The 13,326-nt window shown below is 34.8% G+C and overlaps 1 protein-coding gene across 2 annotated transcripts; it reads left to right on the forward strand.

The window, feature by feature from the left end:
• Positions 1-6,416: 6,416 nt before the first annotated feature.
• Positions 6,417-12,944, forward strand: LOC147405085 (epoxide hydrolase 1-like). Of its 2 annotated transcripts, XM_086441219.1 has the most exons (4): positions 6,418-6,772; positions 7,842-8,024; positions 11,575-11,816; positions 12,508-12,943. In XM_086441219.1, exons 1-4 carry the CDS (start codon positions 6,491-6,493, stop codon positions 12,755-12,757), a joined length of 957 nt encoding a protein of 318 aa, XP_086297345.1. In that variant the 5' UTR covers positions 6,418-6,490; the 3' UTR covers positions 12,758-12,943. The 2 variants fall into 2 exon arrangements, with proteins under 2 accessions (XP_086297346.1, XP_086297345.1); XM_086441220.1 differs by lacking the exon at positions 7,842-8,024 and having other exon boundaries at positions 6,417-6,772; positions 12,508-12,944.
• Positions 12,945-13,326: the final 382 nt, after the last annotated feature.

Genomic DNA, 13,326 nt, shown 5'->3' on the forward strand with positions numbered 1-13,326 from the left:
ATTTTATATTATGAATTTTTATAGATATATAATAGGTATCTCTATATTAGGCTCCTTTCTATATCTTGGTTGAGATATAATCTTTATAAATATCCCAGTATGGTTCATATAATAATCATCCAAGAATACTCAATAAATTAAATTTCTTCATGAAATCACAACTCAAGCTCCACTAAGCACATTGATCTTGGTACACCATTTCTTCGATGATGGCGATGACGCCATCTGTCATCCACCATCATCAGACATAATTTTTTTTTTTGTCCTTCTTCACTACTATTTTTGTTTCTTTTAATAAAAATCTTACATTTCTTCATGTTTCTACAAACTTTCTTAATATTGTCTTACGATCTCAAATATCATTTTATTTAAAAGCACTTCAATAAGATTTTTTCTATTTAAGTCATACAATTCTAATTTGTATTTTTGGGGAAAGATCATGATAGACCTGATCTAGTATGCCACCGGCTCCGACAGACTCAAAATGAACAAGATGTAACAGTGATGAACTTCACAGACATTGGTGACCACCATCAAGCTTGATTGGTTGTTAGAGGCAATCCATCATCAATTTTTACATGAGATTAAGAGCAAGTTATTCAATTAAACCAATTGCGTACTCTTTCTTCAGAAGACCATGCAATTGTGGAAGGATGTAAGAGAATAGGATAAAGGATTCGGTTTTCAAATCGTTTCTAAGTGCGATGAAAGACTTTCTTGCCAGTGTAATGATTTGCTTTTAGGGTCAATGTTGGATCCATTAACATTATTTGGATTTAATTTTGTTGTGACTTTGATTCATTGTGACTGCACCTAAAATGATATGAAAGGATCATGTTACCTCTAGTATAACAGTTTTCAAAGTAGGCTGACTATAGTTTAGTCAATGGATTGTAATAGAGACTAATTTTTAATCAAACGGGTTCGGTGCCTAATACCTTTCGAAATCCATAATCAAATCTCTTTCAACTCATGATCTCTAATCCGTATTCAAAGTCAAATTTTAGCTCTTAGACCTTGAACTAAGCAGTAACTCCCAAACCTCGAAAGAGAGTCAATCACTTTTTTGCCCTTCACACAAGCCAAGCTTTTCTATTTTATGCAAGCTATTAAAATTCTCCTTTGAAAAGCCATAGTACTTGAAACTTGTTAAAATTTGGGGTTTAGTTAGAAAGGAAAAAAAAAGAGCTACGACGAATGCATGCAGTAAGTTGTACACGATTGACGTGGCAAAGGCACATAATCATAGATCTTTTTCTTCGGGACACACAAGGAAAAAAGATTTGCGGTCCTATGCCCTTGCCACATCAGCCACGTACAAACCACGTATGATTCACCACGTGCATTCATCATTAGTAAAAACAAAAGTATATATTAAAAAATGGAGCTACTATTAGCATCCCAACTTTTATTTATTACACCCCAATTTCTTAAATTATTAATTACACCACAGTTAAAGATTAAAACACACCCTTCAAACATGACAAAGGTTTGACTCAAGTTATACTCTCAATTATGATTAGGCTCATATAAAATCCTAAACCCCAATTTCTTAAATTATTAATTACACCCCAATGATGTTTAGGCTCATATAACATCTTAAACCTAAAAAAAGAAAGAGAGATCTATGAAAAAATAATAATAATAATAATTTCTATTGGCACCCTAACTTTTACTTATTCTCAACCATCCACTTACTTTCTTGAGATATTTTTCAAAACATGTGCAACTTATGACAAAATTCTGGATCTAGTACACTATTCATTTTAATTCCCAAAACATGTTTTTCTAGTGAATTCGTCACTTTTAATAATTAACAAATTAGCTGATAATTTACCGGTGAGAGCACTTATATGGAAAAATTGTTGATTTTTTATCAGCGAATTCTTTGATTATAAAAGTGAACAAAGTATCGGGATTGGAATTTCGCCATATTCAGCTCATGAAATGGAGATTCACCCTATTTTCGTTATTTTTAATTGGGGTGTAAAAAGTAAAAGTTGTGGCAAAGTAAAATCTCTAAGTGAAAACTCATCAATATCTTTGAAAAATCGGTTAAAACCTTCTAAAATCCAAGAAACCACGATCCACCATAAAATTCCCTAAAAATGTGCACAATTGAATAGCTCAGATAGAAGAGAGAGAGAGGAAAAAAAAACACATAATTTCGTTGGAAGTTGAAACCCAACCAAAAACATATATATCATGAGGCTATTTTGTTTGAAAATCTCTGAAGGAATCTATAGAGGGGAAGAAAACTTGGCACTTGTTGGTCTCTCTATTTATTAATGAGATCATAGTGTGAGGTAAGGATTTCAAATCTCATCATACTTTGGTATGGCAATAACAACTCTCTAAAATATTTTTTTATAGCCTTTGATAATGGATTTTGGTGCATGACTTGATTCTTGAATATATTCTTTATTCATGATGCTTGGCATACTAGCTCTCCACTGAAATAAATAGATTATTAAGCCATCAAGGATTTGTTCATTAATTCATGTTGGAATGGAAATTAAATGTTTGTCCTGCTTCGATTGGTTTGCTTCTAACTCTTTAATTATGACTTTCTCTCTTAAGCATGAATTATATTACATGTGATTAAACTATGATTTTCTCTTGGGCTGCAATATATAGGATTTTAACTCTAAGTCATATACAATTAATTATTTTGCTTGCACTGAAATAGATTATATTTCTCTTACGACTTGATTTTTGAACATGGACATGGGGGGTTGCCTTGATGCCATGACAAGTCAGATATTAGGGGCTTGATGCCCCAAAATCGTGTGTTAAGTATTGTTTTGATATATATATCCCAAGACTTGAAGTTTGTTTTTAGACTTACTCAACATCAAGACGCGTGGGAATCAGGTAATTGGTATGATGGGGTCCCGTTTGAATTGTTTTTATATCGGTAAAATTCCATCCTGTAAACCAATTGAGTAGCACAACACTCCATCTTTGGAATCAGTTTCATGTTACAATAAGACCCTACGCTCTTCAAGATTATTTATCCGATATTTCATGTCGGGGGTGTCTTGAAATCATTTTTAGATTTATTTTCGGGCTAATTCCACACATGGATTTAGTTATTTAGTTGGTTTTGGGAAGGGATCTTAAAGGACTATTGTGACAATAAATGATTGGGTTTTCTAATCGGTTCCAAGTGCTATAAAAGATTGGCTTTCATGACTTTCTTGCTAGTATAATGATTTGGTTTTGGGGCCAATTTTGGATCCATGTTTATTATTATTATTATTCGGATGTAATTTTGATCTAACCATGATTCATTGTAAATATGCGTCTAGGCCTAAAATGAGGATGAAAGCACCATGTTACCCCTAACTTAGCATTTTGAATTTAGTCAAAGCAGGTTGATTGTAGTCTAGTCAATGGATTGTAATAGAGATCGATTATTAATTAATGCCTAACACCTTCCTAAATCTGTAACCATACTCTTTACCCATGACCTCTATCATAGACTAACACGATTCTATATTCCGAGTCAAACTTTGGCTCTTAGATCTATAATTAGGTGGTGACTCCCAAGCCCCAAAAAACATCGAAAAGGAATTGAGGAGCTTTCACTTTTCTGCACTTCACATTTACTAAGATTTTTTGTTTTATGCAGGCTAATAAAATCTTCCTTTAAAAATCCAGTACTTACTTGACACCTTCACTTTGGAAGATGGGGAACTATATCCGGGTGACAAGTGCGCATCATCATTGAGTATCTCTTCCTTTCCTCATTGAAGATATCGTATAACAGATCCTATTGAGAGTCACTCATCAGATTCAAGACTGTATGCAAGCTTTGGTACCATTGAACTCTAATATGCAAGCTTTGGCAAAGTTCTTATATAAGAACTTTGCCAAAGCCCAACTTGCGAATTTTCAGCCAACTGATATCATTTTCTCATCTATCCAAAGATAAAACGATCTTGAAATCGTGCATGAGACCTTCTCTATCAACTTGCAAGAGAAAGTTGTGAGTACAAAGAAAATCCAGTTGTTCCTCCATGACCATGTCTACTTTGAAGCTTCTTGCAATGGTTTACTCCTCCTTTGATCTAGCTATATATGACAAATTCTTTGACTGTAATCCCCTTACTCACCAACATATGAAGCTTCCACCTCCACCACCAAATTGGATTGGTGTTTGGGCTTTTATGCTACGATGTTTCTATTGAAAAATATAAGGTTGTTGGATTCTCTAACTCTAATATTAGGTACAAATGCATTGTGCTTACGCTTAATGGTGAAGAAGATTGTTTGGCTTGGAAAGAGTTTGTTACACCATACAATGAACTATTTGTTTCGAAAGACCCATTCATTTTTATAATATAAAAAAAGGAGTTGAATTGGTTCACAATGAGTATTGGTAATGGATCAAAGTTATACATTTATTCAATGGATGTTACAAATGAAGAAATTAGATAGACAAAAGGTCCACCATGCCCATGTGTGGAGGCTTTATATGGCTCTCACTCCTCAAGATGTTATTTGTATTTTTTGTTCAAAATCTTTGACTTTGAAGGTTTCCCTTCAATTCTTCAGCTTTTGATGGTAGAAGGAGAGAAGGTTTGAAGGAAGAGGCTCCGATGTGGTGTCTATCAATGATCCTCTGAAGATTTAGTTAGTAAATGATGTAAATAAAAAATAAAAATAAAAAAGGCTGAAGAATGAAGAAGATGAATAGTGATGTTGCAAAGAGGGTTTTTTTTATTTTATTTTAGAGATACTTAGATCAATTCCTTGGGTGGTGAATTGATAACCAAAACTTCAAGACTGGTGTCACCACACTACTGATTCAGGTCGAATGCCACCTAAGATGATAACTGGATAGAGATTTGTTGACTTCCTTTGGGAGTTGTATCCATATCTTCAGTAATGCTTTCATCGAATTGATAAACAGTGTCTCAACCTCATTAAAGTTGAGTTGGTAATATTTCATTATTTGGGGGTGGGTGAGTTAAATAATGTCTCAATCATCCTCATTTTGATAAGTATGCTAAGTTCTCACATTTAATGAGAAAAGTTTCACATGGTAGAGCTTAGATCAAACTAAATTCCTTGTTAGAATGTGGGCTCTGGGTCCAAGATGTGGTCTTACCAACCTGATAGATTCACTTTGAACTGATAAAGCTCACTGACTTGTTCTTATTGGCCCAAAGTCTTGCTATTCTTCTATTTGGGTGATCCTGGCCCATACTGAGTTTGTGTTTGCTTTAGTGGATTAGGTTCAAACTCAACCTTGTTGTCCATGTCCTTGCTAAGGTATTGTATTGCATACCTTCAACTCCTAACTCTCACTTTTATTTGTGACAATCTAATTGATGTTGTTAACTTACCTCAGTATAAGAGCATTGGCCCCTCGACTCCCCATAGCATCAAAAAAAGTGGTGCCCAAGCCTTTGGTGCTCGACTCATATCGTGCTCCTTGTTCTTATGGCAGAAAGATGAACCTCTATCCCCTTCTTATTATAACCTATTCGGTTTAAGACATCACGCTCGATTTTTTCCTGTTCATTGATTCGATCTAAGGCTTTGACTTATTAGTTTTTAATGGCCCCCCTCGTTCCCTTGTGACACATGTTTTCATCATGTGACGTGACAAAATTGGTCTCCATACCATGCATAAGATTTCATAAACTATTACAGATTAAGAGATCTTTGAGTGTCGTAGATGAAATCTCTCACGATCAATTTGTTATATGGATTTTAGAGGACATGGATGATTCCATATGGACCAAACACTTGTAGCTTTAGTCCTAGTTCTACCTCAAAAAATCCTACTTCTCTCTAAAACTCACAATCGTGTACTTATCCTCTTTGCATGATAAACAAGACGAAAGCTCTCTTACTCCACAAAAATTGCTGAGAAAAAAATAAATAAAGGAGAGAAAAAGAGAGCAACTCTCTTTCACCTAACTTGTCTCTCATCTCCATCTCTTTTCCCTTCTCCCGTCCTTATCTCTCTTCACACTGTTAGTATTGACTATTGAGGTCACTATGTTCCCATAAAAACTAAGTGGGACCAACCCAAAGGATCTTGAGATTCATAAAACAAGACCTTGGGATTATTACAAATCTTGAAGATTTTTTATGCATGTCGAGGAATGAGTCTTAACAAGGCATTTTTTTTCCTCGCCATTAAGGCAAGGCAAATTGGACTCTTCCAAATAAATATATAGGGGAAAAAAGAAAATTCTTAACAAACTTCTCAAAAGAAGCAAGAGCCGCCGGTTTTGAAAATTTTTAAAGTCTCTATCAAATATATTAGAATAATGATGTGGCATGTGTTAGAGCCGTAGTTTTTTTCCTTGGGATACACGATTGCACATGCCATATCAGGATAGCATGTCAGAGGGAGTGGAAAGTCAGGAAATCACAACTCTATATATTATCTTATGCTACAATCAATAATCAATCAAGAAGAAGAAACAACAATCTCCACCAAGGAAAAAAAAATAAAAAACCCAAAACCATGGAAGAGCTAAGGCATCGAATGGTTCAAACTAATGGAATATCGATGCATGTAGTAGAGAAAGGAACAGGACCTGTTGTGCTTCTCATCCATGGATTTCCACAGCTTTGGTTCTCATGGAATTACCAGATAACCCAATTGGCTAACCATGGTTATCACGTTGTTGCACCCGATTTGAGAGGTTATGGTGATACCGATTCACCGTCTGATCCTGCCTTGTACACGCATTTTCATTTCGTAGGAGATCTGATTGGCCTACTCGATAATCTCGGCGAAGAACGGGTACCTTACAATTACACTCAAAGAAATTTTAAAAAAAAGTTGGTCATTCATCGTTTCCAATTGAAATCCCTTGATTGTTTTTCACTGATTATTGATCATTTTCACATAAAATTCCTTGATCAACAAATTTTCAAATTCACTCACATTTCTTTAGCCAAAATTTCCATGATTATAGTTACAATTATCGGTTTCTAAACACTGTCTTTGATAATCAATTATTGGTCAGAGATCAAAAATCTTTCTTGTTTCATTATCTGTGATCAGATCTTTGTATTTAAAACTGCACATGTTTATGGGCATGTGACAGAAGCGTAGATTTTTCCTCAAGATACAAAACTGCAAATTTTTATGGGGATGTGCAGTTGTGCATCCTGAGGAAAGAAAATAAACAATTCTATCACAGGCTATGTCGGGAGAGTAGAGGGGGAGTATGTCAGAGGAGGGAGTCCGAAAATCACGACTCAATCATGTAAGGAAATCGTAACTGGACGTAAACTCTCTTTTTTGTGTTTTGATAGAGTCTTGTATCTCGAGGGAATAAAATCTATGATTTAGCTCATGCCACCTCAAAGGCTGTGTCAGAGGAGGAGTCAAAAAATGATTATTCTTTTTGATATCGTGGGTCTGGGCGGGACAAATCCCACGGTCACATGCGCCGCCCCTTTGGAAAGTCCTCCGTGCAACAAGTTGAGTTGAGGGTCAACTAGACCCTAGACGATGGTCCCAAGAAATTCATACTTTCATGAGGTTTCGAACACTTGACCTACTCTTCCAGAGGAGCTTATCAAGGTTTAACTTGCCACTAGGCCAAACCCTTGGGGTTAGTGGAAGTATACTCAAACTAATCTGATTTAATCTAAGATAGGACTAATCATTGATGCAATGCGAATCTTCATGTTTCATGAAAACATGATTTGGTGTACCAATGTACATCTTATTGCAATGCATCGTAATATCTCTCTTGGAGTGTTGGTTTGAAAGTTATTGCTTTTTCATCTTCTTTTACAATTTAAGATAATGGATTTGAATTTTGAAGGCAGGGTTGGGTTTTAAATTTTAATTTGAACAGGTATTTGTGGTTGGGAATGATGTGGGTGCTGAGATTGCATGGTACCTATGCCTCTTTAGGCCAGACAGAGTTAGGGCACTGGTTAACCTGGGTGTACCTTTCCGCCTACGTTCCCCCAATTTCAAACCCGTGGAATTATTGACTCACATGTTTGGTGAAGGCTTTTATATTTCACAATTTCAAGTAAGACCTCTCTCTCTCTCTCTCTCTCTCTCTCTCTCTCTCTCTCTCTCTCTCAATTCCAAGTGTATATATATATGGGGCGGTTCAAGGGACATATGTAAAACTAATGGTTTTTCAAAATATGGGTTAGGGGTTTTTGATTGAGCTGATTTTTTGCAAGGATGGTCAATATGATGAGAAGATCCTCACAAAAAATCAGCTCAATCTGAAACTTCTAAATCCATCAAAAGTGATTTACAAATTATTGACAAAAATTAGCAAAAAATCAACAGTCCACATTCTAAATCACTTTTAATGGGGTTAGAAGTTTCAGATTGGACTGATTTTTTTTTTTCGGATGATCTTCCCATCATAGAGATCATCCTCACAAAAAATCAGCTCAATCCAAAACTTATAACCCATATTTTGAAAATTTATTAATGTTACATTGTTTTTACATTTGTTTTTTCATATGTCCCTTGATCCTGACCCATATATATATATGTCCTAAGAATGACTCGTGAAAAAAACACATGATCTCAACCCTTTAAACACAAAATCCAATGATTGAGATTAATGATTATCTTGATAACACAAATCTTAAGAATACTTATTCTGAATGATAAATCTCAACCATTGGATTTTATGTTTAAAGGTTTGGGATCATTCTTAAGGAGTCAAGGGATCATGTATTTTTTTCATAAGTCATTCTTGACGCGACAAGCTCGAAAACCGTAGATGTGTTCTCCTTAGGATATAGAACTACAGTTCCCCACATGGCACATCTACAATTTCCAAGCTTGTTACGCCAGGTAAGTTGATTGAGTTGCCACATGTCTAAATCAGATTACCAATACTCATATATATATATATGGGTCGGGTTCCTGCAACACACATTGCGACACACATATAGACAACGTGTTTGTCTTATATGGGCAAAAATGTTTGGAATGGGTTGATTTTCTGTGAGGATGATCTCTGTGATGAGGGAATCATCCTGGCAAAAAATCATCCCATTCCAAAACTTGTAACCCCATCAAAATTGATTTACAAAAATTGGACGGTCTATAATTTTTCAACAAAAATTGAACGGTCTAGAAGTTCCATAATGAGCTGATTTTTGGTCAGGATGATCTCCTCACCACAGAGATCATACTCACAAAAAATCAGCCCATTCCAAACACTTTTGCCCATATAAGACAAAACACGTTGTCTATATGTGTGTTGAAATGGTTGTCGTTTGAACCTGACCCTATATATATATATATATATTTTATTTGGGAGACGATGTTAGAGAGACAACGTGGAGCGAATAACGTTAGCGAGCCAATGCCTTTTGTCCTATATGGGCCTTTGTCTTATATGACTTAAAAGTATTGAATTGGACTGATTTTTTGCCAATATAATCTCTGTGGTGAGGAGATCATCCTCATAAAAAATCAGCTCAATCTAGAACTTCTAACCCCATCAAAAGTGGTTTAGCATTGTGGATCATCAATATTTTACCGTTAATTTGTAAATCACTTTTGACAAGGTTAAATGTTTCAAATTGGTCTGATTTTTTGTCAAGGTAATCTTTATACCAAAAATTAGCCCATTCCAAAACTTCTAACCTATATAGGACAAAAGGCATGGGTTTTTTAATCCTATATATATATATATATATATATAATAATTTTTCAAAATATGGGTTAGGAGTTTCGGATTGAGTTAATTTTTTGTGAGGATGATCTCTATGATATCAGTTCAATCTGAAACTTCTAACCCCATCAAAAGTGATTTAGAATGTAGATCATTAATTTTTTACCAATAATTTGTAAATCACTTTTGATGGACTTAAAAATTTCATACTAGACCAATTTTTTTAGGATGATCTTCTCATCATAGAAACCATCCTCACAAAAAAATAGCTTAACCCATATTTTGAACAAACATTGTTTTTACATATATCCCATGATCCACCCTTTTACATATATATATATATAGGGTCCCGTTCAGCACTAAACATTTTGGCCAACATTTTAGCCAACCATTTTTGTCCTACATGGGTTAGAAGTTTTGAAATGGGCTGATTTTTTGTGAGGATGATCTCTTCGTGAGGAGATCATCCTCACCAAAAATCAGTCCCTTCCAAAACTTCTAGCCCCATATTTACAAGTTGAAAAATTGTGGACCATCCATTTTTTGTAAACCATTTTTGATGGGGTTAGAAGTTTTGGAATGTGCTGATTTTTGGTGATGATGATCTCCTCACCGTAGAGATCATCCTCACCAAAAATCAGCCCATTCCAAAATTTCTAACCCATGTTTTGAAAAATGTTTTGCCAAAATGTTTGTTGCTGAACATTTCCCATATTTGATGGGGTTAGAAGTTTTGGAATGGGCTGATTTTTGGTGATGATGATCTCCTCACCGTAGAGATCATCCTCACCAAAAATCAGCCCATTCCAAAATTTATAATCCATGTTTTGAAAAATGTTTGTTAATGAACATTTCCCATATATATATATATATATGGGAAATGTTCAACAACAAACATTTTGGCAAATATTTTGGCAAAACATTTTTCAAAACATGGGTTAGAAATTTTGGAATGGGCTGATTTTTGATGAGGATGATCTCTACGGTGAGGAGATCATCATCACCAAAAATCAGCCCATTCCAAAACTTCTAACCCCATCAAAAATGGTTTACAAAAAATGGACGGTCCACGATTTTTCAACTTGTAAACTGGGGCTAGAAGTTTTGGAATGGGCTGATTTTTGGTGAGGATGATCTCCTCACCGTAGAGATCATCCTCACCAAAAATCAGTTCATTCCAAAACCTCTAACCCATGTTTAGAAAAATGTTTTGCCAAAATGTTTGTTGCTGAACGGGACCCTCTATATATATATATATATATATATCTGTTGTTGATGACTTTTAGACATTAGATTTAAGCATTTTTCTATGATCAGTTTGGTTGACAAACCCATGGATGGATTCTTAGTCAATGTTAAATAAAAGTAGCATATAGGTCCCAGAGGTCAATAGATGGAATCGATATGAACTTCTAGAATTAATAAAAGTCATGGATTTAGATAGAAATGAGTGGACGAACATGATTTCTTAATTCAACTAGAAATTTTTGAGACAAGGCTTTGATGATGATGTAGACCTAAATTGGCTTAAAATAGTTCTATGAAAACCAAATCATGTCATATGCCTACTATATGGAAAATGGGTAAATTTGACATCAAGATCCATCGAATTTACCCCTTATTTTACACATAGTGGTCGTTTCGGCAATGTTACGAAGCGATACAACATTTGTAGAAAATCTGAATTTTATTGAGATTTCTAAGATTAATATTACAAAAGCCCCAATACAATATTTATAGACATTACATCAACCAAGATATATGAAAACTACCTAATATAAATATTCTAGAAAATTCCAATTGATATATTCTAAATAAATATCCTTCGTCACAACCTTTCATTTGTGATGAGATACACTAATAATGATACAGTGTATCTCATGCATCTTAATACAGTGCATCTTATTCTCTAACAACATTTGTATTACAGGAGCCTGGAAGAGCAGAAAATGCTTTCGCCCATTACGATTGTTTAACGATCATGAAGAAGTTTTTGTTTATTGGTGCACCTGATCTTCTAACTGCTCCTCCTGGTGTTGAGATCATCAAATTTCTTGAGACCCCATCATCATTGCCTACATGGATTACTGAGGAAGAACTTGAATTTTGTGCTACTAAGTTCAAAAAGTCTGGATTTACTGGCCCTTTAAACTACTATCGCGCGATGAACCTGTAAGATAATATTCTTGCAATAATCTTATAATTTCAAACTTTAGGTTTGGTTACTATTGACCCACGTTGAAAAATTACATACTCATATTTTTTCTTCTTTGGAATAAATTACTAACATATACTTGATGCAAGTCACATTCCAATGTGAGTCAATAACAATGAGAATTGTTCGATGTGTTTTCTTCAAGTTCGACAATTAATTTTTGCAAAATCCCTAATAAATTAGTTATTGTCAATGGATCAAGAACCCATCCAATAAGAATTACAATGGATCTTAAATTGATTTGATCTCAGCATTTGAATCCTGATCCTAATTGATTTGATAAATAAAATGTTGACATGTATAATATGTTTAAACCCATATACATATGGGTTTGAGTCTCTATTAAATCGAGACATGGTTGAGTTGAAATCAATCTATCCAATAAGTTGTCGAATTCGAATCAAATCGTTTTTGAGTCCTTATCAAAACTTGGATTCTTGATTCAAATTTGTGCTTATTGGATTTCGGGTTTGATCTGATCCATTGACAACCCTAACAATCAATTATTAGTGTTGTCGAAGGACAATTTTATTCGAGGCGGCATTCCTATAGTTCTAAAAGAAAAGAGTACTACTAATCACTTATATTTATTAGGGTGGTTATAAAAACCAATTGTAGATTCTAATCGGGATTTGTTTTTGAGTGTAGGAATTGGGAGCTTCTTGCACCATGGCAAGGATCTAAAATTACTGTTCCAACAAAGTTTATCACTGGGGACAAGGACATGGGAATGCGATCATTTGGGACAAAAGAATACTTAGAGGGAGAGACTTTCAAGAAATTTGTACCAAATCTTGAAGTCATCATCATCGACGGCCACCATTTCATCCATCAAGAAAAAGCCAAAGAAGTAACCAATGAGATTCTTTATTTTTTCAGTAATCAATCTCTTGTTTGATTGGTTGATCTTGTTTTTACATGGATTCTCGAGATACAAAAAATGTTGTGATACAAAACTATTTAAAGGATGTGGATCCATTAGAGGTATTTTCAGTCCATCTCATGGACTGGACTTTGGAACCAATTTTCCATAATTTTTATATATAAAAGAGACCTTATATTGCCACACCAACATTTTACACCAAATAAGACAAGAACGAAACCCATAAATTAACCTTGAGGGGTTGGCTCAAACCGATAAGCAATTAATGCCCGTAGGTCATGAGTTCGATACCCAATATGAGCATTAATTCCTCAAGGGCCACATACGAGGATGTACACTCACGTATCTAATGTGTGATGTGAGGGTGATGCACATGTCCTAGGAATACAAGACCATGGTTTATGGACTGGGTAGATATGAACCTGGTCCGCTGTCTACAGGCATACCAGGTTATCGAAAAACAACAACAGAGCCCATAAATTTGGGATCATGGCTAAGGAAATTATGTTCCCTCATTCCACTCTTATCTAGAACCAAGTCTTCTCTTATTAAAATTGTGTACGGACCTACGTTCAATATTTTCA

This window comes from Akebia trifoliata, chromosome 4 (genome assembly GCF_017979445.1).
Source record: "Akebia trifoliata isolate Shusen 1 chromosome 4, ASM1797944v1, whole genome shotgun sequence".
In the NCBI taxonomy this organism is placed as follows: Eukaryota; Viridiplantae; Streptophyta; class Magnoliopsida; order Ranunculales; family Lardizabalaceae; genus Akebia; species Akebia trifoliata.

Coding starts and splice junctions, on each gene's coding strand:
- LOC147405085 (XM_086441219.1), top strand. CDS start 6,491: ATGGAAGAGCTAAGGCATCGAATGGTTCAAACTAATGGAATATCGATG. Junction 6,773..7,841: donor ATAATCTCGGCGAAGAACGG/GTACCTTACAAT, acceptor TAATTTGAACAG/GTATTTGTGGTTGGGAATGA. Junction 8,025..11,574: donor TTTATATTTCACAATTTCAA/GTAAGACCTCTC, acceptor TTTGTATTACAG/GAGCCTGGAAGAGCAGAAAA.